Consider the following 25891-nt stretch of genomic DNA (forward strand, 5'->3'; position numbering starts at 1 on the left):
CTTCTTCAACAAGCTTGTCTTCCTCCTAAGTTTTGGTACCATGCATGTGCCACAGCAGTATATCTTATTAATCGAATGCCTACACCTGTCTTGTCTATGAAGTCACCTTTTGAAGTGTTATATCATTCTTCACCCAAACTCGATCACTTGAAGATTTTTGGTTGTGCTTGTTATCCATCATTGAGGCCTTATATATCTCATAAGCTTGCACCAAAGACCAGTGAATGCATATTTTTGGGATATGCTGCTCAGTATAAAGGGTTTATCTGCTTTAATCCTAAAGACAATAAACTCATTGTCTCTCGACATGTTCTATTTGATGAAAGTCATTTTCCTGCAACTTATATGGCTAGTCATTTTGACTCTGGTTCCAAGGTGGCTTCCATATCTTCCACCGTACACTCCAATACTTTTCATCATCCTCCTTTAGCATCTATACCGTTTCCCCAAGTGTTCTCCAGGGATTCAAGTTCTCAGCATAATCCTCCAGTATGTTCTTCAGCACCAAGTGAGTTTGTTTCTTCTAGTACCATTCCCTCACTACCAGGGGATATTTCAATGGATCACATGTTCGGTGCAGCTATTTCTGGTCAAGTCATGTCTGAGTTACATCCTGATACTCATATGTCTCAAGTTTCTGAGTTGCAACAAGTTTCTATTGCTACTGTTAACTCTCATCCTATGCAGACTCGATCCAAGTCGGGCATTTTTAAGAAAAACAGGCCTTTTCTGTTGAAGTTCAATCTGGTGATCAAGAACATCAGTCCTACTCTGCAACATGTAAATTGTCAGAGTGGCGAGGTGCAATGCAAGAAGAAATGGATGCTCTTCAACAGAAAACTTGGACCTTGGTTCCCCTTCCTCCAGATAAGAACTTGGTTGGGTGTAAGTGGATTTATAAGATAAAAAAAAACATCATGATGGTACTGTTGCTAGGTACAAAGCCAGGTTAGTGGCTAAGGGGTTTTCACAAGAAGCTGGGTTAGATTATTATGAGATTTTTAGTCCTGTGGTTAAACCTACCACAGTGAGACTTCTCCTTTCTTTAGCTGCTTCTAATGGCTGGAAACTCAAACAATTGGATGTAAAAAATGTTTTTTTACATGGCTTTCTTGACGAGGAAGTCTTTATGGCTCAACCTCAGGGTTTTGTAGATCCTCTTCACCCAACACATGTGTGTAAACTCCAAAGATCTCTATATGGGTTGAAGCAGGCTCCCCAAGCCTGGAATGAGCGTTTTACCAAATTTCTTCTCACTTTGGGCTTCAAATCATCTTATGCTGATCCATCCTTGTTTGTCAAGTATGAGAATCAATCTATTGTTGTTCTTTTGTTGTATGTGGACGACATTATTCTTACAGGCAATAATGTTGCTGAGGTTCAAAGTGTGATACAACAGTTGACTGCAGAGTTTGATATGAAAGATCTTGGTCTTCTGCATTATTTTCTTGGTTTACAGATTGAGTATCGTTCCAGTGGTATTTTTGTTCATCAATCCAAGTATATCACGGATTTGTTACACAAGGCAGACATGTTCCATTGCAAGCCATGCATTACTCCATGCCATCCTAATCACAAGCTGTTGAATCATGGCAGTACCTTATTCTTAGATCCTTTCAAATATCGGAGTATCGTTGGGGCTCTTCAATATCTAACCTTTACTCGACCTGACATAGCCTATTCAGTGAATCAGGTTTGTCAGTTTATGCATGCTCCTCTTGAAGATCATTTCATTGATGTTAAACGGATCTTAAGATATCTCCGTGGCACTATGCATCTTGGTATCAATTTTACACATGGATCTCTTGATATTAAAGCATATACTGACGCTGATTAGGCTGGAGACCCCAATGACCGATGATCCACAACTGGTTTTGTTGTGTTTTTTGGTTCTAATCCTATTTCTTGGAGTTCCAAGAAACAACATACAGCTCGTCTACTGAAGCCGAATATCGTGCTATGGCCACCACTACTGTTGAAATAGTATGGATTCAACAACTGTTACTGGATTTGCATATTTCATGTCAATCTGTACCACTCCTTCATTGTGATAATCTTTCTACTATGGCATTGGCTACTAATCCTATACTTCATTCCAAAGCCAAACACATCGAGATAGATTGCCATTTTGTTCGTGAAAGAGTTCAACAAGGGACAATCATGCTTCAGTTTGTCTCTACCACAAAACAGTGTGCTGATGTGCTCACCAAAGGTTTATGTTCATCTCAGTTTTAGGTTCACTGTTCCAATCTTATGTTGGGTTCTTCCCTTCATAAGATTGAGGGGGAATGTTAGGGAATGCCTTAGGTTAGTGCCAGGTGTCATTAGTAGAGTAGAGAATATTGAGTTAGTTATAAGGTGGTTGTATTTATATATAAGTAAGGGATGTAAACAGATTGATATAGATGTGGAAAATACATAATATTCTTTTACTCTCTCTCTACTTCCTCTCTCTACATTTTCTCTCTGTACATTCCTTCATTACTGTTGACAGTAAGAACATGTTCAATATTTTCTTCATTCATTATGTGGTTTTCTAACACCAAAGCTTCGTATAAATAGAAATCTATGGTGCGAAAAGGATTCCAAAGTTTCTTTTTGCAGCTTCGGTGATAGCGCAGCAGCTGAACAGTTACTTCCAGTCACGTATGAAACTATCAAGTGAGATAAGCACCGAACTTTCTAACATATATTTCAATCACTTCAGCTGTAATAATTTGCTCTACAAAAATGAGGCATTGAACTTTGCTACCGGTTCTGCAATGGCAAAGCACTCCAATAAATTAACTTTATACGAAAATTAACTAACAAGGACTTGGCCATGCGTAGTTCTACTTACCAAATGACTGGAAAATTTGTAGTAGTTCGTATAACTTTAGAGATATGAAACCCAAATCGCACGCCTTTGTGCAGTTAAACTGAAAGTCTGCATGAAGTTCGCAGCCTGAGCAGTGTGAAGGAAGTAATATCAATTAGAAATAAGTATAAATCCAATGCACACAATCCAAAAGTGAGAAAAAAAAACTTACCAATTGGCATGCAAGGTTGAAGAAATCTCGCAATCATAAGCAAGACTTCTTCAAGAAAAAATTTCAACTACGAATACCATTCTCTATAGAATCGGCACTGTTCTTTGGCATCAGGGACATTCTACAGACAAACTTTAACAGCCTATAAAATGTGGTAACACCAAACAAATCACATTCCTCTTTTCATCTTTCTACCACATTTTAGTTTTATTCTTTTTTTACACTTTTGTTTCGACCAAGGTCTAAAATATCGATGATATCGGAAATATCGGTAGTCCAAAAACACGAAAATTTTGATGGAAATATCGGGATATTATCGATATCGATAAAAATTGAATAAAAACCACGGAAATTGTCAGAAAAACTTGGAAATTTGAATTGAAACTTTGCAGGATGTTTATTTAGTCAATTATCTATTAGTTTATCATAAAAAAATTGGAAGGAAATGCATTACAAGATGGATTTAACCGATTTAAGTTGATTATATAGATAGCTGGCAAACATTGTGAGTGTAGAAAATATGTAGTAATTAATGAAAGAAGTTTAAACACACCATAATCATTTATATATAATGAATTAGTACAATATTTTACAATTTATACATTGCATGGTAAGATACATGAGTGACTTAGTACCACATAGAGTTCCTATGAGGTTCAAAATTTTCACTATCTTCATCATCTCTATGTGTAGAGTAAGTGTATTGTGAAGAGTAGTCATCAAATGATAAATCCCCAAAATAGTTTTGCATGTAATTGTTAACATGCCACCCATATGGATCCGAGATTGGTTGACGTTGTCCATAAACAAAATCATTTGAAGATTGAGTCTTAGATTCTTTCTATGAGTCGCTCGATTCCATCCCAACAGGAATGGGATATGAAGGGTAGGGAAATGGTTGGTTATGAGTATAACCATGGTTACTACTTCCCACTCCAACAGAGTTCGAAGTTATAGATAACGAGTCATCTTCTTGACTTGACAAAGTCCCCTTGCCTCTTTCTCTACGAGTATAGTTCTTCCCTATGGCACCAATTCCTAGTCCTGCCCTCCTACTGCCATGGTCCTCATCCTGTGTTGCATGCGTGAAGTTTGCCTTACCAGTGAAGGGGCTCATAAATCCGAGAGGTGGTCCAACATAGTTTCCATATCCACAACTACCTCCAGCTCCATTATATCCTTCATCATTCTCACCTCCGGTGGTAGGTGAGTCTCCTGATCTTGTACTAGAGCTATCATTAGTATCAGCAGGATCTTATGGTTGTGTAGGATTGGAAGAAGGTGGAATTCCAGTGTTTCTTGGTCTTGGGCGCAAAAGTTCTTCCAAAGAGTCAGCGCTGCTAGATCCCACATTCTCCTCTAATACGCTTTCTACACTTATCCCTTCATTACGTGCTTCTTCAGAAACTCTTAGAGCTGGGTTGCCTTCATCATCATCTAAATGAAGAGGTCTAATCCATTGATAAAGTTGGTTACCCTCTGTATCATCATCTTCAGTAACAATATCAAACACATCTAGTGGGTCACCACGGTCAACATGATCTATTTCTGCTTCCTTATCTCGAATTTAAAGCTTCATGTTGTAGTAGCAATAAACTAATTTTTCCAACCTACTATGAGCCAACCTATTTCTTTGCTTTGTGTGTATGAGTGCAAATGTACTCCAATTTATTTCACAAGCAGATGAGGAAGCTGTTTGTGATAATACTTTGATTGCTAACTTTCTCACAGTTGGTGCATCAGTCTCATACATGATCCATCATTCAGCTATAATGAAAAACAATGTTGATAAGCCTAATAACTCCAACAAATTCTATTATAAACTGATAGTGAAATATGTTTACACTGACTAGGAGACATTTTTGTTCGAGCAGCAACTGATGTTAGTTCTCCAAAAGTTCTTCTTGCATCTTTAAACCATGTTAGCTAAATTCAACAAATCGTGTTAGTTTAATCCAACAATGTAATTATTATAATTTAAGTAATTATGTACCTCATTTCCAAATTGGCCAACTTCTGGTGATGCAGGGTCTAATTTAGAGTATACATTATGTACAGCACGTATAAGGGTACCATCATCTCCAACACCGGGTCTGTATTGGTATCGAGGATTCAAATAATATGTTGTTCAAAGAAACACCTACTCTAATAAGAGAAATAATACTTATGCAACTAAAGAAATGAATTGCAAATTATGACATAATTTATACCTGCTACATGCAAATCGTGGTATAATGTTTTATATCATCGGTCATTAATTATCTTTATGACCCACCTTGCACCATGTTTTCTTTCCAAGTCATCATTCACTACACGCATCAACTCATATATTGCCCCCATAGTAGGATACACTTCTGTATCAATGATCCGTAAAACTTTGTAAAGAGGTTCAAACATTTGGCACACATGTTCTGATTAAGTCCAAAAAGCATGATCAAATACTATACTTTCCACCATACGACCTGCATTTGAGCGGCTGAAATTGTGGTTGGCCCAATCGTCACTAGTGAATAGTTGCTTCAATCTTGCTTTCTTCTTAAGTAGGTTGTCTAAAATAATATAGTTGGTGGCGAATCGAGTGGTAGCTGGACGAATAATTTCTCCTTTGCAAAATTCACACATCTTTGCCAACAACCAACCGTGATTGTAAATATAATTTGTGATCGTTCTAGCTCTTTTTGCGATAGTAGAAATATTCTCTTTCTTCCCCATTGCCTCAAACATGAGATCAATACAATGTGTTGCACATGATGTCCAAAACACATTATGATGCTTCATTAACTTTTTTCCAGCTTTGACAAATGCAGAACCATTGTCGGTTACAACTTGGACAACATTATGCTCTCCCACCTCCATGATTACATCCCTCAATAATTTGTAAATATACTTGTAGTTCTTTATATGGTCTGAAGCATCTGTTGATGAAGCATTACGTGCTGACTGTTTGGAGGCACGTAATGCTTGTTTCAATTATCTCCCCGTCTCAACAGATGCTTCAGACCATATAAAGAACTACAAGTATATTTACAAATTATTGAGGGATGTAATCATGGAGGTGGGAGAGCATAAAGTTGTCCAAGTTGTGACCGACAACGGTTCTGCATTTGTCAAAGCTGGAAAAAAGTTAATGAAGCATCATAATGTGTTTTGGACATCATGTGAAGCACATTGTATTGATCTCATGTTTAAGGCAATGGGGGAGAAAGAGAATATTTCTACTGTCGCAAAAAGAGCTAGAACGATACAAATTATATTTATAATCACGGTTGGTTGTTGGCAAAGATGTGTGAATTTTGCAAAGGAGAAATTATTCGTCCAGTTACCACTCGATTCGCCACCAACTATATTGCATTAGACAACCTACTTAAGAAGAAAGCAAGGTTGAAGTAACTATTCACTAGTGACGATTGGGCCAACCACAATTTCAGCCGCTCAAATTCAGGTCGTATGGTGAAAAGTATAGTACTTGATCATGCTTTTTGGACTTAATCAGAACATGTGTGCCAAATGTTTGAACCTCTTTACAAAGTTTTACGGATCGTTGATACAGAAGTGTATCCTACTATGGGGGCAATATATGAGTTGATGCGTGTAGTGAAGGATGACTTGGAAAGAAAACATGGTGCAAGGTGGGTCATAAAGATAATTAATGACCGATGATATAAAACATTATACCACAATTTGCATGCAGCAGGTATAAATTATGTCATAATTTGCAATTCATTTCTTTAGTTGCATAAGTATTATTTCTCTTATTAGAGTAGGTGTTTCTTTGAACAGCATATTATTTGAATCCTCGTTACCAATACAGACCTGGTTTTGGAGATGATGGTACCCTTATACGTGTTGTACATAATGTATACTCTAAATTAAACCCTGCATCACCAGCAGTTGGCCAATTTGGAAATGAGGTACATAATTACTTAAATTATAATAATTACATTGTTAGATTAAACTAACACGATTTGTTGAATTCAGCTAACATGGTTTAAAGATGCAGAAGAACTTTTGGAGAACTAACATCAGTTGCTGCTCGAACAAAAATGTCTCCTAGTCAGTGTAAACATATTTCACTATCAGTTTATAATAGAATTTGTTGGAGTTATTAGGCTTATCAACATTGTTTTTCATTATAGCTGAATGGTGGATCATGTATGAGACTGATGCACCAACTGTGAGAAAGTTAGCAATCAAAGTATTATCACAAACAGCTTCCTCATCTGCTTGTGAAAGAAATTGGAGTACATTTGCACTCATACACACAAAGCAAAGAAATAGGTTGGCTCATAGTAGGTTGGAAAAATTAGTTTATTGCTACTACAACATGAAGCTTTAAATTCGAGATAAGGAAGCAGAAATAGATCATGTCGATCGTGGTGACCCACTAGATGTGTTTGATATTGTTGCTGAAGATGATGATACAGAGGGTAACCAACTTTATCAATGGATTAGACCTCTTCATTTAGATGATGATGAAGGCAACCCAGCTCTAAGAGTTGCTGAAGAAGCACGTAATGAAGGGATAAATGTAGAAAGCGTATTAGAGGAGAATGTGGGATCTAGCAGTGCTAACTCTTTGGAAGAACTTTTGCGCCCAAGACCAAGAAACACTGGAATTCCACCTTCTTCCAATCCTACACAACCACAAGATCCTGCTGATACTAATGATAGCTCTAGTACAAGATCAGGAGACTCACCTACCACCGGAGGTGGGAATGATGAAGGATATAATGGAGCTGGAGGTAGTGGTGGATATGGAAACTATGTTGGACCACCTCCCGGATTTATGAGCCCTTTCACTGGTGAGGCAAACTTCACGCATGCAACACAGGATGAGGACCATGGCAGTAGGAGGGCAGGACTAGGAATTGGTGCCATAGGGAAGAACTATACTCGTAGAGAAAGAGGCAAGGGGACTTTGTCAAGTCAAGAAGATGACTCGTTATCTATAACTTCGAACTCTGTTGGAGTGGGAAGTAGTAACCATGGTTATACTCATAACCAACCATTTCCCTACCCTTCATATCCCATTCCTGTTGGGATGGAATCGAGCGACTCATGGAAATAATCTGAAACTCAATCTTCAAATGATTTTGCTTATGGACAACGTCAACCAATCTCGGATCCATATGGGTGGCATGTTAACAATTACATGCAAAACTATTTTGGGGATTTATCATTTGATGACTACTCTTCACAATACACTTACTTTACACATAGAGATGATGAAGATAGTGAAAATTTTGAACCTCATAGGAACTCTATGTGGTACTAAGTCACTCATGTATCTTACCATGCAATGTATAAAGTGTAAAATATTGTACTAATTCATTATATATAAATGATTATGGTGTGTTTAAACTTCTTTCATTAATTACTACAAATTTTCTACACTAACAATGTTTGCCAGCTCTCTATATAATCAACTTAAATCGGTTAAATTCATCATGCAATGCATTTCCTTCCAATTTTTTATGATAAACTAATAGATAATTGACTAAATAAACATCCTGCAAAGTTTCAATACAAATTTCCAAGTTTTTCTTATAATTTCCGTGGTTTTTATTCAATTTTTATATAATATCCCGATATTTCTATAGAAATTTCCGTGTTTTTGAACTACCGATATTTCCGATACCATCGATATTTTAGATCTTGGTCTTAACATATTCTGTGAACGAAAGATATGATACGATGTAGGACTACCTTCGACAGCAAAGCTTCCATCTTTTCTTTCAAATCCAAATAGGCGTACTGTGCTTGCTCGTAAAACCTACATTTGTGGACTGCTGAGGGAACAAATGTTTTGATTTCAGTCATGTCTTCTACAGTGTAAACTTGCATCAGCCCGTCTCAAGATATTTAGACAACAAAACTGTGACCACGTCTAATAATAAATGGAGAATAATCATAACCAGATCTCAAAATACCTGAGCATCCAAGATGCTTTCCAGTGCAGATATTTGAGCCTCAGAATCCATGGCGGACGAGGCACTAGAAAATTAGAAATTAGAAAGGATCTCCTGAATATTTTGCATAACAGATTGTAGAATTTCACTAGCTATGAAGCACCAATATCTGACCGTTTCTTATGACAGGGGATTCTGTCATCCCAAAAATCTTTGGCCGGTTCGCAGATTGGTGATAAAAATCCTTCAAAAACAAGAAATTAGTCACTCAAATGTACTTGAATACAATTTTTTTACGTATGTTGAAAATTGATGATCTCCTACTCATTAGTGAGTAAGCGATCAACATTGTGTACGTACATGTGTGTATGTGCTTAAAATAGCTTCAATGGTGTTTCGCAGCACAATGCAGATGCTCAACTTGGCACACGGTCCGCTAAACTACCTTCATTATTTTCGTATAGGATGATTGCCAGTAGCGCGATGACATTCGTCAAAGATTATCAAGCTAAACATTTCTAAGTTGAAGAAAGCATTCCTCATGACATCCAAGAGAACCTGTGGTGTCATGACCAGTATCTGCAGCATAAGAAGAAAATAAATCAGTGATTAGTTCTAAATCTCGGAAATAGTTTGTACAAAAAAAGCTGATTAAGCATCGATTAATGATTACTTGAAAACCGAAGAAAATTAAACTTACATCATGTCCGGCACAATCCCATTCGTTGTTGGCCATTTAACATTTTGAGGAAGTTGGGATTATGCCTTGTATAAGGCTGCCATGGAATCTAGAAAATTCATATTATGTAATGCAAATTAAATAATTTAGAATAAGCCAGAAGTGATACAGAAAAGCCAGAAATTATATAAACTTATACAAACTTAATGATTTCGTCTAAGGGTGACACGCCTCAACCCAGATATCAAAATGATATTTGGATGGCACGTGTTGGCCGACACTCAAGAGTGACAAAAGCCATAATTATATGAATATGCAGGAACATAAGAAAACATGTAATCGAGAAGTTGTGTGAAAAACAACAATCATAAAGAATATACAAACGCTAATGAAATAGCAATGATAAAACATTAGTCATAATATAAGGATAATATCCAACTGTTAACAATCTGAAAGAAAGGATGCATGAATATGTTGAGAGCATACAACTAAACAAGAGTGTTAGTGAAATGAAAGACATTAAGTTACAATTATACATAAAAATGTCATATGTTGAGAGGAGAACACAAGATCACTGGAAGGGAAATGTCTCAATGCTCGAGTCGTATTCCTCTTCACTAGGTCTTGAAGGGGGCACAAAGTTTATAATAATAGTAATAATAAGAAAACCATTTTATATCTGAACATACTAACCCCACCATTTTGAAAACAATATAATACTACATAATAGGTTTTTCCGAAACTGTAACATTCCCTGCAGCACAATTTCCTTGTTAATTGTGAAATCTTTTGTCCTTCTAAACTTTGTTTTTGGTTTTTTCTCATAATCATGAATACTCGTGGTGGGAATGTACCTCGTGGTGGTAATATACCTCCTTGTCCTCGTACTGATGTTTTGAGTGGAATTCATCAATTGGTTGTCGCTCTGCAACATGCATTCCCTAGGAATAGCGAGCAAAGCCGCACTTATGTGGAAATTGCCTTAAGTCATAGGTGCATATGAGGAGGCCAAGGAATGGCTTGAAAATGTTGAAGATATTTTTGAATGTATAGATTGCCCTGCAGAGAAACGGGCGAAGACCGCAGGGTATTTTCTTATGGGTGGTGCAAAAATTTGGTGGGAGTCTACGAAACGATCTCAACCGCCTAATCAGCCAATGACATGAAGTACTTTTCGAAGAATCTTTTCATATTATTTTATGAGTCCTCAGTATAAAGCAAGTAAGAGACGAGAATTCTATGCGCACTGCCAGGGCAACATGTCGGTAACAGAACTTGATTGTACTTTTAGACGATTGGCGAGACACGTTCCCTCTGTTTATGAGCACCCACAAGAGATGATGAACCAACTTGATATTGCTCTAGATGATGACATCCGCAACTTTATGTTAGCACATGAGTATAATTCTTATGAGAGTATGATCAGAGCAGCTTTGAGAATGGAGCGGTCACTTTTGAATTGCAGCAGTCATAATTTGACTCGAAATCAGTTTACTCGGGGTCAAGGTTTTTTATCTCGAAGCACCAGGGAGTCTTCATGTTCTTCTACTATCGGCCCTAGACACTCACTATCATTCAAACGTCACGGTTAGGGTTTGGGATCTTCTAGTGAAGGATCGGGTAATAAGGTGTCGAGATAGTTTTTTAGTCATTTCACACCAGCCGCTCTGATTTGTATGCGTTCTGGCAGACGTCATCGAGGAAATTATGCTGCATGGAGTGACTAGCGCTTTAGGTGTGGAGGCGCTAGACATTATGCCGTGATTGTTCTACTGGTCAACCTACCGAAGGTATTGCATCTAATTCAGTTTATGGAGGAAGTGGTAGCTCGGGTACTTAGAATCAGAGTCAAGGACAACATCAGAATTCAGAAAATGCGTTGGCACAAAGTTTAGTCAATTCGTATTAAAATATTATTAATTTTTTTTTATAAAATAAAAAAAATTGTTTTAATTTCGGATAGAATTTTTAATTAATCTTGTCACGTTACATGTCATTATCCGAAAGTATTACTTTGTGGATAGATTTCCGATAAGATTTTCAAACAATCCCAACGTGTCACATGTCACTATCTGTTTACAATAATTTAGTCAAGATTTCGATAAGATTTTCAACCAATCACGTAATGCCACGTGGCATTATCCAAAACCTCATTCTTTCTTTTTTTGTCCATATAAACCCTACATCCATTCTTATTCATACACCAATCTCAAACAAGCTTAAAATCTTTTTCATTGTTTTTAAATCTTGAGTTCTTACGATGTCTTCTTCAAAGAGATTGTATGAAATCGATGAGCAACAGAAAAAATTGTTGCAGAACAAGAAGAATTGTTCAATCTCGAGGAAGGTGGAGATGAGGCTTTCACAATGGAAGAGGATGAGGATGATGAACATAGAAGGCAAAGAGCCTCACATTCCCGTCGTGTCATGGAAGTTGTGGGTCAGATATCCAAACCCAAACGTGCGGCAAACTTTGATAGAAAGATGGAAAGACGAGGTAAAGATCTCTTGGAAGATTATTTTATCCCCAACAGTTTATTCCCTGATCATACTTTTAGACGTCGTTTTAGAATGCAACGAAGTTTGTTCGACAAAATCATGATTGTTATTTGCAACCATGATCCATACTTTGTGCAAAAAAATGATGCTTATCATGTTCTAGGTTTTCTTCCTGAACAAAAAATTAATGATGCCTTGCGAATGCTTGCATAGGAAGCATCTGCAAGTCAAGTGGATGAGATAGCGAGGATGGGAAAATCAATTGTTATGGAGTCCCTGATGAGGTTTTGCTCCGCAATTGAAGCCCTCTATAACAATGAGTACATCCAGAAACCCACGACAATGGACCTACGAAGGTTTTTGACGAAGGGTAAGATACGAGGCTTTCCTGACATGATTTGAAGCATCGACTGTACACACTGGACCTGGAAAAACTATTCAAGTGCGTGGAAATGAGCTTATGGCGATAGAAAATGAGCCAAAAGTATCATTTTGGAAGCGGTGGCTTCATTTGATACATGGATTTGGCATGCTTTTTTTGGTGTCCCAGAAGCTCAAAATGACCTTAATGTCCTTGCCTAATCTCTAATGTTTGATGAGGTGCTACAAGGATAAGCACCGAGAGTCACATATTAGGTCAATGGCCATAAATACGAAAGAGCATACTACCTAGCAGACGACATTTACCTAAGATGGACAATGTTTGTCAAAATAGTGCCACATCCACAAAGTGAAAAAGAAAAACACTTCATAAAATGTCAAGATGGGTGTAGAAAGGAGCTTGCAGGATATCAAAACAACGCTCCAAGCTTACAGGATACCGAAACATTCTAGCAGCAGCTTTGACAATCGCCCAACGAGATTGCAAGATACCAAAACAACGCTCCACATCCTTCCTACACCCCTCTTAACATTTTGCGAAGTGTTTTTCTTTTTCACTTTATGGATGTGGCATTGTTTTGACAAACGTTGTCGACCTTGGGTAAATGTCGTCTGCTAAGTAACATGCTCCTTCGTATTTATGGTCATTGACCCAATATGTAACTCTCGGTGCTTTTCCTTACAGCACATCGTCGAACACTGGAGATTGGGTAAAGACATTGAGGTCATTTTGAGTTCCCGACACACCAAAAAAAGCATGCCAAATCCATTTATCAAATGAAGCCATCGCTTCCAAAACGATACTTTTGGCCCATTTTCTGTGGCCATAAGCTCCTTGACACACACTTGGACAGTTTTTCCAAGTCCAGTGCATACAGTCGATACTTCCAATGATGCCAGGAAAGCCTCGCATCTCACCCTTCTTCAAAAGCCTTCGCATGTCTATTATCGTGAGTTTTCGGAGGTACTCATTGATGTAAAGAGCTTTGATTGCGAAGCAAAACCTCATAAATGACTCCAGAACAGTTGATTTTCCCATTCTCGTTATTGCATCCACTTGATCTGCAGATACTCCATATGCAAGCATTTGCAAGGTAGCAATAATTTTTTGCTCAGAAAGAAGACCTAGAACATGAAAAGCCTCTTTTTTTTTTTTTGCACAAAGTATGGATCATGGTTGCAATTAGCAATCATGATTTTGTTGAACAAATTTCGTTACATTCTAAAACGACGTCTAAAAATATGATCAGTGAATAAACTATTGGGGATAAAATAGTCTTCCAAGATATCTTTATCTCGTCTTTCCCTATTTCTATCCAAGTTTGCGGTACGTCTGGGTTTGGATATCTGACCCATAACTTCCATGACACGATAGGAATGTGAGGCTCTCTGCCTTCTATGTTCATCATTCACATCCTCTTACATTGCGAAAGCCTCATCTCTACCTTCCTCGAGATTGAACAATTTTTCCTGTTCTGCCAACAATTTTTTCTGTTTCTCATCGATTTCATACAATCTCCTTAAAGAAGACATTGTAAGAATTCAAGATTTAAAAACGATGAAGAATGATTATGAGCTAGTTTGAGTTTGGTGTATGAATTAGGATGGATGTAAGGTTTATATAGACAAAAAAAGAAATGATGAGATTCTAGATAATGTCATGTGGCACTACGTAATTGGTTGAAAATTTTATTGAAATCTTGACTAAATTATTGTAAACAGATAGTGACACGTGACGTGTCAAAATTGGTTGAAAATCTTATTGGAAATCTATCCACAAAATAGTACTTTGGGATAATGACACGTGGCGTAACAAGATTGGTTAAAAATTCTATCCGAAATTAAAACTATTTTTTTATTATTTTATAATAAAAAATTAATAATATTTTAATACAAATTGACTAGACTTTGTGTCAGCGCATTTTTTAGGAGTGGAGATACATTTGACCAATTATTGTTCATTAGGGTCAATTAGTATTTATTTGAGTGGATTAAATGAGTTAGGCGCCAACGCATTTTTAGGGATGGACTTGCTCTTAGGAGAACGAGCAGTGGACTGGACAACTCCTGCCTCAAAAAATTTGGATGGTAATTTCCTATTCGCTTGCAATGTTCTTGACAAGGGCCTTGTAAAGGGACTAGGATTCTTTACCCTCCTTTTTCCATCCGCTTCCCTCATTTCCTCTCACATTCTCTATTTTATCTTTCTCTTTCAATATAAAATTAATATAAGATATTTACATAGCTTAACCGTGACCGTCCAAATAGGAGATGAGAGAAGGAAAGGAAAAAAAAAAGGAGAGAATCCTACTCCCTTGTAAAGAGATATATGCAGACATCTTTGTCCGCACAAAATTCTAGTTGACCTCCACTTGACAAGGCCTCCCTGTGGACCAAAAATCCTACCTTCTCGTAATTGAAATATCACTCCACTCCTCTATACAAACAAACCCGCTATTGATTTCTCAGAAAAATATAACAAAAATTGCTGAGTGAAAACATGCTTCCAGGAAAATCAAAATTTTGGACTGATCAAATACAAAAAATAATAAATATAATAAAAACATGATACTTACTTGGGGAAGACGACGGTTAGTTTGGAATCGCGTTGCTCTCTCAGGAACATACATATGATCATATGGCAGAAGAACATTGTGGCAGTGTACTAGGAACTGATGATCAGTTGTCTCATCTGTTATCATTCCTTCCCGGACTTCTGTTAATCCATTACGCACAACATTGGGGAAGAACACATAGTTCATGATAATGTAAGGATTTGGATTTTCAGTTCCATCAATGGTAGGAAGTTTAAGCGAGAGAGATGGAGAAACAAAGAGCGAGAGAGGGTAAGCCGAAGAAGAAGATAGAGAGCTTTGCTTGGGGTGCCCATCTGAAGATGGAAAGCTCAAATTTATAGGGCCTAGCTAGGGTAAATGTTAATTGAGTTCACGAAAGTCACAGTGCTCTAAATTTCTGCTGTTTGGATTTTCTCCTTCTTATGTACAAAGCTCAACGAAAGCATGGTTAAATGACTTAGATCATTCTCCAACACAACTTATAAATGCTCCAAGTCATTCGGCCATAGCCGTTGGATTACAAAAATCCAACTTCAACTACCCTTCAAACTTGGCCGTGGCCGTTGGATTACAAATAGCCATTGGAATCTTTAGCCTTTGTAAGCTGAGTGATATCATTTCCTTTTTTATTCCTTTGTTTTGTTGCTGTTAGTTTCATGCATGGTGCATCAATCACTTCATCTTCATGCATTCTTTCTTTACTCGGGCCTTGTTTTTTTCCATAGCACTGTGACTCTCGTGAAAACTCAAGTAACATTCAAGTAAGGATAATGTTAGGAGACCAAATTACTAAATCATATTTTATAAATTAAATGATATGGACATTAATGATTGAATTATCACTTAAAGTTGATTAACGTACTTATTTTCTACCGATGACACATTATTTGCTTTGCAAATTTAATCTCTAGCATTATCCTTAGATAATTAACGGGAGACTTTGGATGTGGTCCTTAGTCATGAATATTCTTTGATTGAAACCTTGTTAGTTTTTAATTTTTGATTGAGATCCCTGAAATTAATGTGATAATTTATTTTTATGTACGTTACTATTTTTTAAAAATTAAAAATTAGAAATTTTAGTTGTTTATATAAATGAGATTTTAAATAAAAAACCATAATTTGTGGGATTAAAAATATTAAAATATAATCTACTATTGTGTGTGTGTGTGTGTAAACATGGGTACATTCATCAAAATTAACCAAAAAAATCAAAACATGGGTATATTCTTCAAAATCACAAAAAAAAAAAAAAAATATTAAACTTAATAACATTAGTAAATTTCTTCGGTTAAACTTGACATAGATACATTTTAAAATCAAAGAAAAAAGAATGTACCCATCTAAGTTTAAAAATGGATTAAAAAAAATTGAATAGATTTTATATTAAAAAAATGGTACATTTTACATATAACAATTTTGTATATTTAAGAATGAGTACATTTTAAGATTAAAAAGTTTTACATGAATGGGTACATATAATTAGCATGGGTACATTTAGCAAAATAAAAAGTACAAATAAAAAAAATATGGGTACAAATACAAATAAACTTTAAAAAATATGGGCACAAAAAGAAATTAATATATGGGTACAAATTAAAATTGAAAAGAAAATTGGTACAAATTAAAAAAAATTACATATTAAAAATGGATACAAACTAAAACTAAAAATATATGATAAAAAATTTAGTCATAAATATAAATATACTAATTGTAATATTTTTAACATTAAATGAATATATTTAGAAATAAAAAATATTTAATTATTGAAATAATTAATGATTTAATAATACCAAGAACCTTGATCAAAAATTAAAAATAAATAGGATTTTAATCAATAGAGTAGTAAAATGAAGGATGAGAACCTAATTTTTCCGATAATTAATTGTTCACACAGACTTTGGAAAATCTGCCACAAAAAGTAAAAATATTTGGTTTTGAAGGACAAAGTAAATTTTGGATCCACTTTTTCCATGAAAAAAAGCCAAACCTGAAGATTCTCTGCAATCTTTTCTCTGATTTCATGCACGATGCATCGATCACTTCATGCATGCTTTCTCTTTATACATTTCAGGCCTTGTTTTTTCCATAGCACTGTGACTCGTGAAAACTCATCCGACATTCAACTCTCTTTCCAATTCCACGTCATTTAGGACTATTGCGGTAATCAGTTTATATGGAAAATGATCATTTCCGATCTCTTTCTCCTAATTCATCATATCAGAAGATTCGGATCATTAAAATTTGATGCAACGGCTATAAACATGGACCCACTTAGTTATAATAACTTTTGTCGTTTGATCAAATTTCAATAGTCCGGATTCCCTGATTTGATGGATTAGGAGGAAAAGATCCAGAGATGATCCCTTTCCCAGTTTATATATGCAATAAAATGACCATGTGGCACTATATCTAGATAGACATGGTGTTGAATTTTTACATGTGCATTTCGGGTTCGAAACTCATGTCTTTCTTCTTTTTTTTCCTTCGACAAAGAGACTAATTTATACAAAATTCATCTAAATTATAGAATACTTAAGCCTTGTTGCTATAAGAAAGTAATTAAGAAACTAATTTATACAAAATTCATCTAAATTATAGAATACTTAAGCCTTGTTGCTATAAGAAAGTAATTACTCAATCGAGCTGTAGTTACAAAAACTATTTTTACCTAATTATTCTTAATCGTTTTATTTAAAAGATATTACATTACTTTTGTCGAACAAGATCCATTTTTATCGACCTGGATTCTACCCATGTTACATTACCTTTATAGAGAAACTTCAACTTTCCCTAATTTCCACGTTTTTAAGTCAATTTATTTTCGTAGGAGATGCATTAACTGTATAATCAAATGAAAAAATAATAAAAATAAAATCAATTCATACCAACCTGTTTCCAAAAGAAGAAAAAAAAAACAAAGAAAAATCTTACAAGATGTCCCTATGATGTTACAAAATCCTCCAACAACCTTTAGCAGAGACACAGGCATCCTCTAAATACTCAAAACTATAATTAGCTTAACATAACTCAAGACCAACACTCTAAGGTGACAAACCCGAAATCAAAACCTTTCGGCCAATCTGGCAGTAACTGCTCTTAATTTCGAATACACTTTTCCGGCAGGGGACCCTAAGATAAGGCTGCAAAGAGAATCCCTTGCAACTTTAATATTTGCAAACGAACCCAGTATGTGAATCTTGGTGTCAGCAATCACAATCCTCGTCTTTGTAGCATTCTCGATTGCAAACTTTGTTTTACCGCCCTTACCGGACAGTCTTCCTATAGCACGAGACAAGTGCTCCCCACGAAGGGTTTTAACGTCCTTGATCTCAAACGACTCTACATAGAGCTCATCCATTCGCAAAAGGGCAATGGCATCTATAACATCAAAGCCCAGCATGAAAGCCTGAACAAAATCAGCGCACTTCTGTAGATTACTTACTTCGGGTGTGTCGGCTCTAGTCTTCAACTCAACTTTGCGACCCTTGAGATTCATACGAATGTCTATCTTCATCTGCTCATAAATTGGTGTGTATATGTCCATCCAAGCTTTCTTGAGGGGCGAATAACGATGTGGCGGGACAGAGACTTTCCGGAACTGGACTTGTCCATCTGACATCTCATGAGCCTTCAAAGGCGCAAACAATGGCTTGGGTGGTAAAGTCACAGCCGCTGAATTTGGTGCAGATGGACCTGCTTCAACTTCCATGGCTGTAAGAGCTCCGTTGGACTGCATTTTTACCTCCGCCCACTACGACCCTTCAAAGATTAATCAAAAGTTGATCAAGGGATTAATACAGCAGCACAAAATCAGATATTCATACAAACCCCGTTTACAAACCAAAACAAACATCTATTACAATAAACCTCTACTCTAATAAGCTCTATATGCCACTTAGTACTACGGTGTAGTGGTATTCCTCTTCACTCCTAGGTGACAGGTCTTAGGTTTGGTCATAAAGAAACAACCTTTCCGTTGCGCCAAGGCTCACCCACAAGCTCTATATATCAATGAAATTATAAATATACGAGACATTCTATAACGCAAAATAGCCTTATATAGTGGACTACAACAGTTATTCTCACAACCACCACCATGGAAACATTCCGGGGCCTAAGATGCAATCATGAACCTACGATTTCACAACTGCTTCAATTAATCCACTTCCAAATTTACATAACAAATATAAAAAATTAAATTAAATTTCGTATCCGAAGCGATTAAATATTCCCAATTTCATCATTAGGTGCCTGAAAAATTCTTATCGAGCACGAAAGCAGAACAGGCATCCAAATTTACACAGACCCAAATAAGAAAAAACAAAGCTTTCATCAAATTAAAACAAAGATACAGATATAAACCGATTTTTCAACATACCCATAAGATCTTAGATTATGCATGGTCTAATTCGATTGCGATTAAGAAATGATACAGAAAAGACTGGACCTTTATGATAAAAGAGAAAGTACCTGGACCGGGATGTAAGTAGAATTTGAGCTGCTTCTTCTCTCTTCCTCTGCGTCTTCGTCGATATGAGAGAGCAGAGAGAGAGGCTCGAAAGAGGAAAAGAAGGATTAACTAGGGTTTTGATTTTATATGAAGTAGGTGTTTTGGGTACGGATTGGGCCTTATTTGTTCATATAAAATTGTTTAACAGGCTAGTCCACTTGCAACCCTCCTATGGGCTTTTATTATCATTGAACTGTTATTTATTTATTTTATTTTATTTTGATAAACGATAGTGTTATTGAGTTAGATAGTTAAATGTTTAAAGAAAGGGAATTGGTGGAGATCGAAAGCATAAGTATTATTGTTTTCCCTCAATACGGTAAAGTATCATTTGCTTGAACTGTTAATTAATTACATAGTTTTTTGTTAGTCTTTAATTCTTTGATATTAGCCATATTCTAATTTAATCTATTGGGTGTCTTCAGTTGAGAATTTGAAAGATTTTAAAGGTTCATGCGTATTTAACTTGAGGTTTTAAAAGAGTTACACGGAGAGGTTCGAATTTGGATGTATGTGACAAAACATTGTTCTGGTCAATTCGGTTTCATCTAGATCACTTTTAACAATCAGTTTTTAACTCCTTAATATGTTTTGAGTGAAAGATATTGTAAAGATTACTCTTGATCTTACTAACCCCGACAAACAAACAAGACCGTTGAATTATTGTGCTATATCTGATCATTTTAGAAGTCACATGAGAGTAGTTTGCTCAAAACAGATTTATCAACATGTAACTTTTAGATCTGATATTGCATTGTTATGTGAAAAGAAACTTACATTTGACATTGTATTGTTCGGTCAAAATATCACTAGGAACGATTGTTTAAACTTACACATGAATTACACGAAGAACAATTACTGTACTTAATTTTCTTCAAATAAGGACGTCCTTAACATATATAAAACTAATATTGTTGTCGAGGTTTATCATGCGGAATAATAATCCGACATATTTCTTCTATCGTCCTTGTTTAAATGTTGTCACAAACTAAAAGCTAAGAACATGTTTGGTACTTTACTTGAATCCAACTTTTTAAAATCAAAAATAATTTTCAAGTTTTAGGTCTTAAAAACTTGTTTGGTATGACTATTTTCAAAAACTGAACTCAAGACTAACTCAAAAATATAGTATATTATCTAAAAACACAAAAAGTGAGTTTTTAGAGTTTTTAAACTTAAACTCGCTCATTTCTTTTATCTCCCTCCTCTCCTCTCACTCCAAATTTATCTCTCTTTTCTTCTTTCTCTCTCCCCCTTCTCTATTTGTTTTTTACCTTTTTGGTCTCTCCTCCAATATCCCTCTTTATTCTCTCGGTTCTTTTTCTCACTTCTCTTCCTCTCTATCTTCTCTGATCTTCTCAATTCTTTATCTTTCCTCCAATCATCTCTTACTTTCTTTCCTCCTCTCTCTCTCCTCTTTCTCTCCCCTTTTTATGGATCTTTTTGTCCAGTTTAAGTTGTAAGATTTAAAAATTTTAAATCGCATACCAAACAAGTTTTTGAGTCTTAAAGAAAATTGTTTTCAAGAAAAATTCTTAAGAAATGTTTTGAGAAATTATAAAAAATTTCAAATAAGATACCAAACAAACCCTAAGTAATCTCGTGAATCAGTACAATCCATACATGTAGAATCATGTCTAGAAGTTCTGCGAAAACCTTAAAAGTCCGCAGCCTCGATGATTAGGGCGAACATATCTTCCGCTGCTGCCCTCGATCATCACGGCGAACATACTTCCACTACAGCCTGCAGCAGCGGAAGATAAGCTTAATGGTTATCTTAGCAATGACAGATAACAGTAGTCATACCCAAGATACATAGTTATTCAATGACTAACAATATAAAAGTACTGCTTCTAAGAAGAATAAAACATCAAACACACATTAAGCGAAAGCATCCAATCCAGAAATATTTTTGGTTTCCAAAAACTCGCATCGTCCCTAATTAATAATGATGATCATGTGGTATAATCCTGCCAAAGTTTTTCTCCTCAGTTTTATCATGCTTCACCTCATGGAACGTAACAAAAGCAAAGGAAACGAGATCATCGAAATATCTAAACTTACAAAATTCCGCAGCCTCAAGACTTGCAGAAAGGATTGAGTTGCCACCAGAGTCGTTTGAGATGGAAACTCGAAACACCGCTACGCGTGTATAAGGAACAGAGTCGTCAGCAGCCTTGCCATCGTACACGAACCACATACGGTCATCATCAAATCGACCTATGTGACAGTTAAACGGGGGTAAGAAAGGACAGAATATTGGCCCAAGCTCATGCAGAACCTGATACGGCTTGGGGTCAGATTCTCAGACCCTCGCAGGTTCTCAGACCACTATATTAACAAATGAGCTAACTGAAATGAAATTTGGATTTCAAACCAAAAAATATGTTCTTAATTTTAAACTCTGCATTTATATTTGAGTTTCTTGACCCGTTCATCTAATTCCCGAAAAGATCCAAGCTTTCAGTTTGATACTAAGAACAACTGAGATCAAGCAAATGTAAACACTAGAGCTAAGTTAAACTTCTCGAAAGAAAATCGCAGATAGCGAAAGGAATTTACCTGAGTCGTGTTAGAACATACACTTCCGGTGTCAAATTTAAGAGGAAAAGTGAACGACCATTAGTTTTATGTGTCAGCTATCACAACTTGCATTCAACAAATTCAACCAAACAAGAGCCAAAGAAAACTAAATTACACCTCCCCAACACAAATTATTATAATCAAGGCATTTCATTAACAACTCGAGAACATATCCTAATGAATGCCATGAATAAGTTTTAGATGTCGGTGATTTTTGTAGAGATGATTTTGAGAGAAACTTAAAGGATGAATGATTGGATCGTCATAACACATTACAGAGTAGGCCCTAAGAAGTGTATCAAAATTTGTGTCAAAAAATGTCTCCCAATATATAATATAGACACATGTTTTAAAATATTTTTTCATGACTCACTTCATAATATATTTCAATAATACAACCGTCTAACTTTTAGATCGTTGCTCATAATTTTAGATATGCAATCTTACCATGTGTATTAATGAATTCAATTTGACACTTTGATAGTATAACATGCCAATTACAATAACTTAGAGCATCTCCAATAGATTCTCTAAATGAACTCGTGCTAGATTTTGTCACAATTCCTATCCACCTTCTATTTTGTCACAATTCCTATTCACCTTCTAGGATAGGAATTCTCCAAAAAGCTCCTAAATCTAGAAAATGAGAAAGTAATTCCTAACATTAATTACTAATATTTTAAATAAGAGCTCCTTTGCTATTGGTCAACCATGGAAAGGGGTCCTATTCGGATTCCTTCCACCAAATTCATCAATTTGGGCTCTTGAAATTTAATCAAACGGCTAAAGTTATTATAATTTTTAAAATAGACCCATGTTTTTAGTCGTTGGATTAAATTTCAAAAGTCCGAAATAATAGATTTGATGAATTTAGTGAAAGGGATCCTGTAACATTCCGGCCCGGGACGGATCACTTCCCGGGCCAGTTCCACCACCGTAGCACAATATTGTCCGCTTTGGGCTTACCATTCCCTCACGGTTTTGTTTTTAGGAACTCACGAGCAACTTCTCAGTGGGTCACCCATCATGTGAGTGCTCTGGCCTTATTCTCGCTTAACTTCGGAGTTCCTACGGAACTCGAAGCCAGTGAGCTCCCAAAGGTCTCGTGCTAGGTAGGGATGAGAATATACATTTAAGAATCACTCCTCTAGACAATGTGGGATGTTATATGATTGAAGTAGAAATTTTTAAAGAGCTCCAAAACTATTTTTTTGATCTTATTAACTAAAACTGAATTAAAAATATTTAAAACATAATTAAAGATGCTTTTAATATTTAATTAGCTTCTAAACACGAGTATCGCAAGATTTTTTTAATCACGCGCACTACGACCCATTACAAATTTGTAAACTATTTAAGTAAATAGAAAAACAAACTTGTAAATTATTCAACTGAAGTACCAAAAACAAAAATAAAACGATAACATAGAGCAACTTGCATGACTTCCGTTTCCCGTTTCATGTAAGTCCTTCCACATTAGCTCAGCTGCGAGTCCCTCTGCAACCCCCACCTTCTAATCCTCAATTGAAACTGCGCCACCGCCGCCAAAACCTTCACAGTCTGCTCCGGACTCAACACCTCCACCACCTTCCTCACCGTTGACCCGCGAAGACCATCGGCGCTCTCGAAAACCCCCAGCATGGCCGTCTTCAGCATCTCCATCGCCATATCCAGCGATGATATCTCCCCGTCCATCTGCCTCCCCACCCTCCGCACCAGCGCCAGAATAGGCGGCGCCGCCACGCTCTCCTGAATCCTCGCCATTGTTTCCGAGAGATCCCGCTCCCCCCGCCTCGTCTCGCCCTTCACCGCGTCCATCTCCCTCGCCTGCTCCGCCGTCAAGTCCTCAACCGAGCTGTCCACCATGCGCAGCACCATTGACGGCTTGAATCCCGCCAACCAGAGCAAGCTCCGCTCGAAGGAGCTGAGCCACGGCGGCGAAAACAAGACGAACACATCCTCCTCCGCCGTTCTGGCTTTCTCAGCGAAGTACTGCTGGTAGTGAGACAGAACCTGTTCGATTAAGTTCCTCTCTCGGGCATCCTTGTTTTCGTAGTCCGGCGATTCGACCAGTTTAAGGAGCTGGTCCAGAAACGTTTGCTGGCGGTCCAGCCAGCCGCCGAGGAACTTGACAAACCGTTCCCTGGCCGGGTGAGCAGCGGCCATGTTCTCGGAAAAGAGCCAACCAAATTGTCTGTGTCTTATGTCAAAAAACGGGATGTCACTGCCTCAATTTATAGAGAAATTTTTCAGTGTGATCGGTACACGTGATACATCACATGTTATTGTACAAATAGTGGTATATATATGCTGAAAAGTTAATAACTTGACAAATAAAATTTTCACCACTTCTATTAAAACATGTTGTATACTACTTGTGTTCTCGTCACAACTAAAATTTTTTGCAATTTATATGGTTTCGATTTCCCTTTTTGGTAATTTTCTGTCTTTTTGGCATGTGAGTTTTGGAGTTACTTTCCTGAAAAGGCAACTTCATTGGTGTGCGATGCGGTTGCTTCGTTATGAAGGCTTTAACTTGTTTGGTAAGGCGGGGAAGATCACATAGAAAGTGCTCTTCAAGTGTAGGCGGTGAAGCAATGGCAATTCTGTGGGCTTGGTGAATGACTTGCATGAAACGATTTCATCATCGTTTTGACATTTAAATATACTGTCAAATATAAATTAATATTCTATTATTGAACTATATAATGTAAATTGATATTTAGTTAAAATGATTTCTGAGATTTGAGTCGATAGAAGTGATTATTGAGTCTGTTTTCTTATGTGAAACATCTCTGTTAAATAAAAACCAAAATGACAAAATATCTTAATTTGATAAACAATGGCCAAATATTAGACAAGAATTGAGGGTATTTTGTCATTTTCTCTCATTTAATGGAGATTTTTCGAATGACCAAATAATTTACACTAGACAAACTTAAAGATTAGTTCTATGTATTTTAAATTTCAGAGACTAAAGGGAAGGCGTATGTCAATTTCAAAAATCATTTTAGCTAAAAAACTGCGTAAACTCATTTTATATAAGTTTATCTTTCTAAGTATTGGTAGCACAGTAATATTAACTTTACAATTAGATAATGGACTAACATAGAACGAGTTGATAATTATAAAAATATATGAATCACTAAATGTCTATGTTACATAACAGTGAATTCGTTCTATATAAGTTGATATTTTCGAGCTATCCAACCTTTTTTATTTCTTTTGGAGGGTTGCAAGTGTCGAGCAGTAAGAGAGACACGTAATTGAAACGGTGGGAGACATTCAAGTCTTCTGGCTTGGTGATATTTTTGCTTGGCCCACGGTGGGACCCACAACCGACGATGTCATAAAATGATATACCTATCCAAATCGGGTATTCCACCTCCTATTACTATCTTTGGTACTGGAATCAAGCACGTTCTTTGAGACGAGAACTTTTGCGCCACCTGGTGCTCCTACCAATCGTTGTTAGACACTTGGCCACTTTACTTACGGACACATGGCATGTCGACTGATTGACAAGTGGCATATTTATGTAACTAACTACTGGAATTCATTATTTTCATTATTTTTCTATTACCACATAATCCAGGTTACGGAAACTGAATACGATGATCTTTATTAACTTAGCCTATTGACTCACCTCACACAACCAATGCCTTGAATTTTTCTTTCTCGCTCTCTTGAACGGTACGAATTTCCAGTACGAATATCATGAT

At 36.4% G+C, this 25891-nt stretch overlaps 2 protein-coding genes and 1 long non-coding RNA gene across 5 annotated transcripts; all 3 read right to left on the reverse strand.

The window, feature by feature from the left end:
- Positions 1-2347: 2347 nt before the first annotated feature.
- LOC103447212 (uncharacterized) lies at positions 2348-15532 on the reverse strand. Of its 3 annotated transcripts, none has more exons than XR_003766526.2 (8): positions 15074-15532; positions 9639-9726; positions 9299-9517; positions 8960-9182; positions 8736-8818; positions 3030-3161; positions 2840-2944; positions 2348-2757 (listed from the first exon to the last, which is right to left on the reverse strand). It is a non-coding gene; the product is annotated as an uncharacterized lncRNA (long non-coding RNA). The 3 variants fall into 3 exon arrangements; XR_003766522.2 differs by having other exon boundaries at positions 3030-3150; positions 8736-8854; XR_011573566.1 differs by having other exon boundaries at positions 8736-8854.
- A 2404-nt stretch (positions 15533-17936) lies between these two features.
- LOC103412742 (uncharacterized) lies at positions 17937-19688 on the reverse strand. Its single transcript, XM_017326148.3, has 2 exons — positions 19547-19688; positions 17937-18835 (listed from the first exon to the last, which is right to left on the reverse strand). The coding sequence occupies exon 2, from the start codon at positions 18810-18812 to the stop codon at positions 18138-18140; it is 675 nt and encodes a 224-aa protein (XP_017181637.2). The 5' UTR covers positions 18813-18835; positions 19547-19688; the 3' UTR covers positions 17937-18137.
- Positions 19689-23645: 3957 nt separating this feature from the next.
- On the reverse strand, positions 23646-24335 carry LOC103429852 (protein ZW2-like). The gene has a single exon (XM_008367975.2). It carries the CDS (start codon positions 24333-24335, stop codon positions 23646-23648), a length of 690 nt encoding a protein of 229 aa, XP_008366197.1.
- Positions 24336-25891: the final 1556 nt, after the last annotated feature.

Source organism: Malus domestica, chromosome 11 (genome assembly GCF_042453785.1).
Source record: "Malus domestica chromosome 11, GDT2T_hap1".
Taxonomy (NCBI): Eukaryota; Viridiplantae; Streptophyta; class Magnoliopsida; order Rosales; family Rosaceae; genus Malus; species Malus domestica.

Excerpts from the sequence above, each read along its gene's own strand:
- LOC103412742 (XM_017326148.3), bottom strand. The coding sequence starts at position 18,812 with ATGCAGTCCAACGGAGCTCTTACAGCCATGGAAGTTGAAGCAGGTCCA.
- LOC103429852 (XM_008367975.2), bottom strand. The coding sequence starts at position 24,335 with ATGGCCGCTGCTCACCCGGCCAGGGAACGGTTTGTCAAGTTCCTCGGC.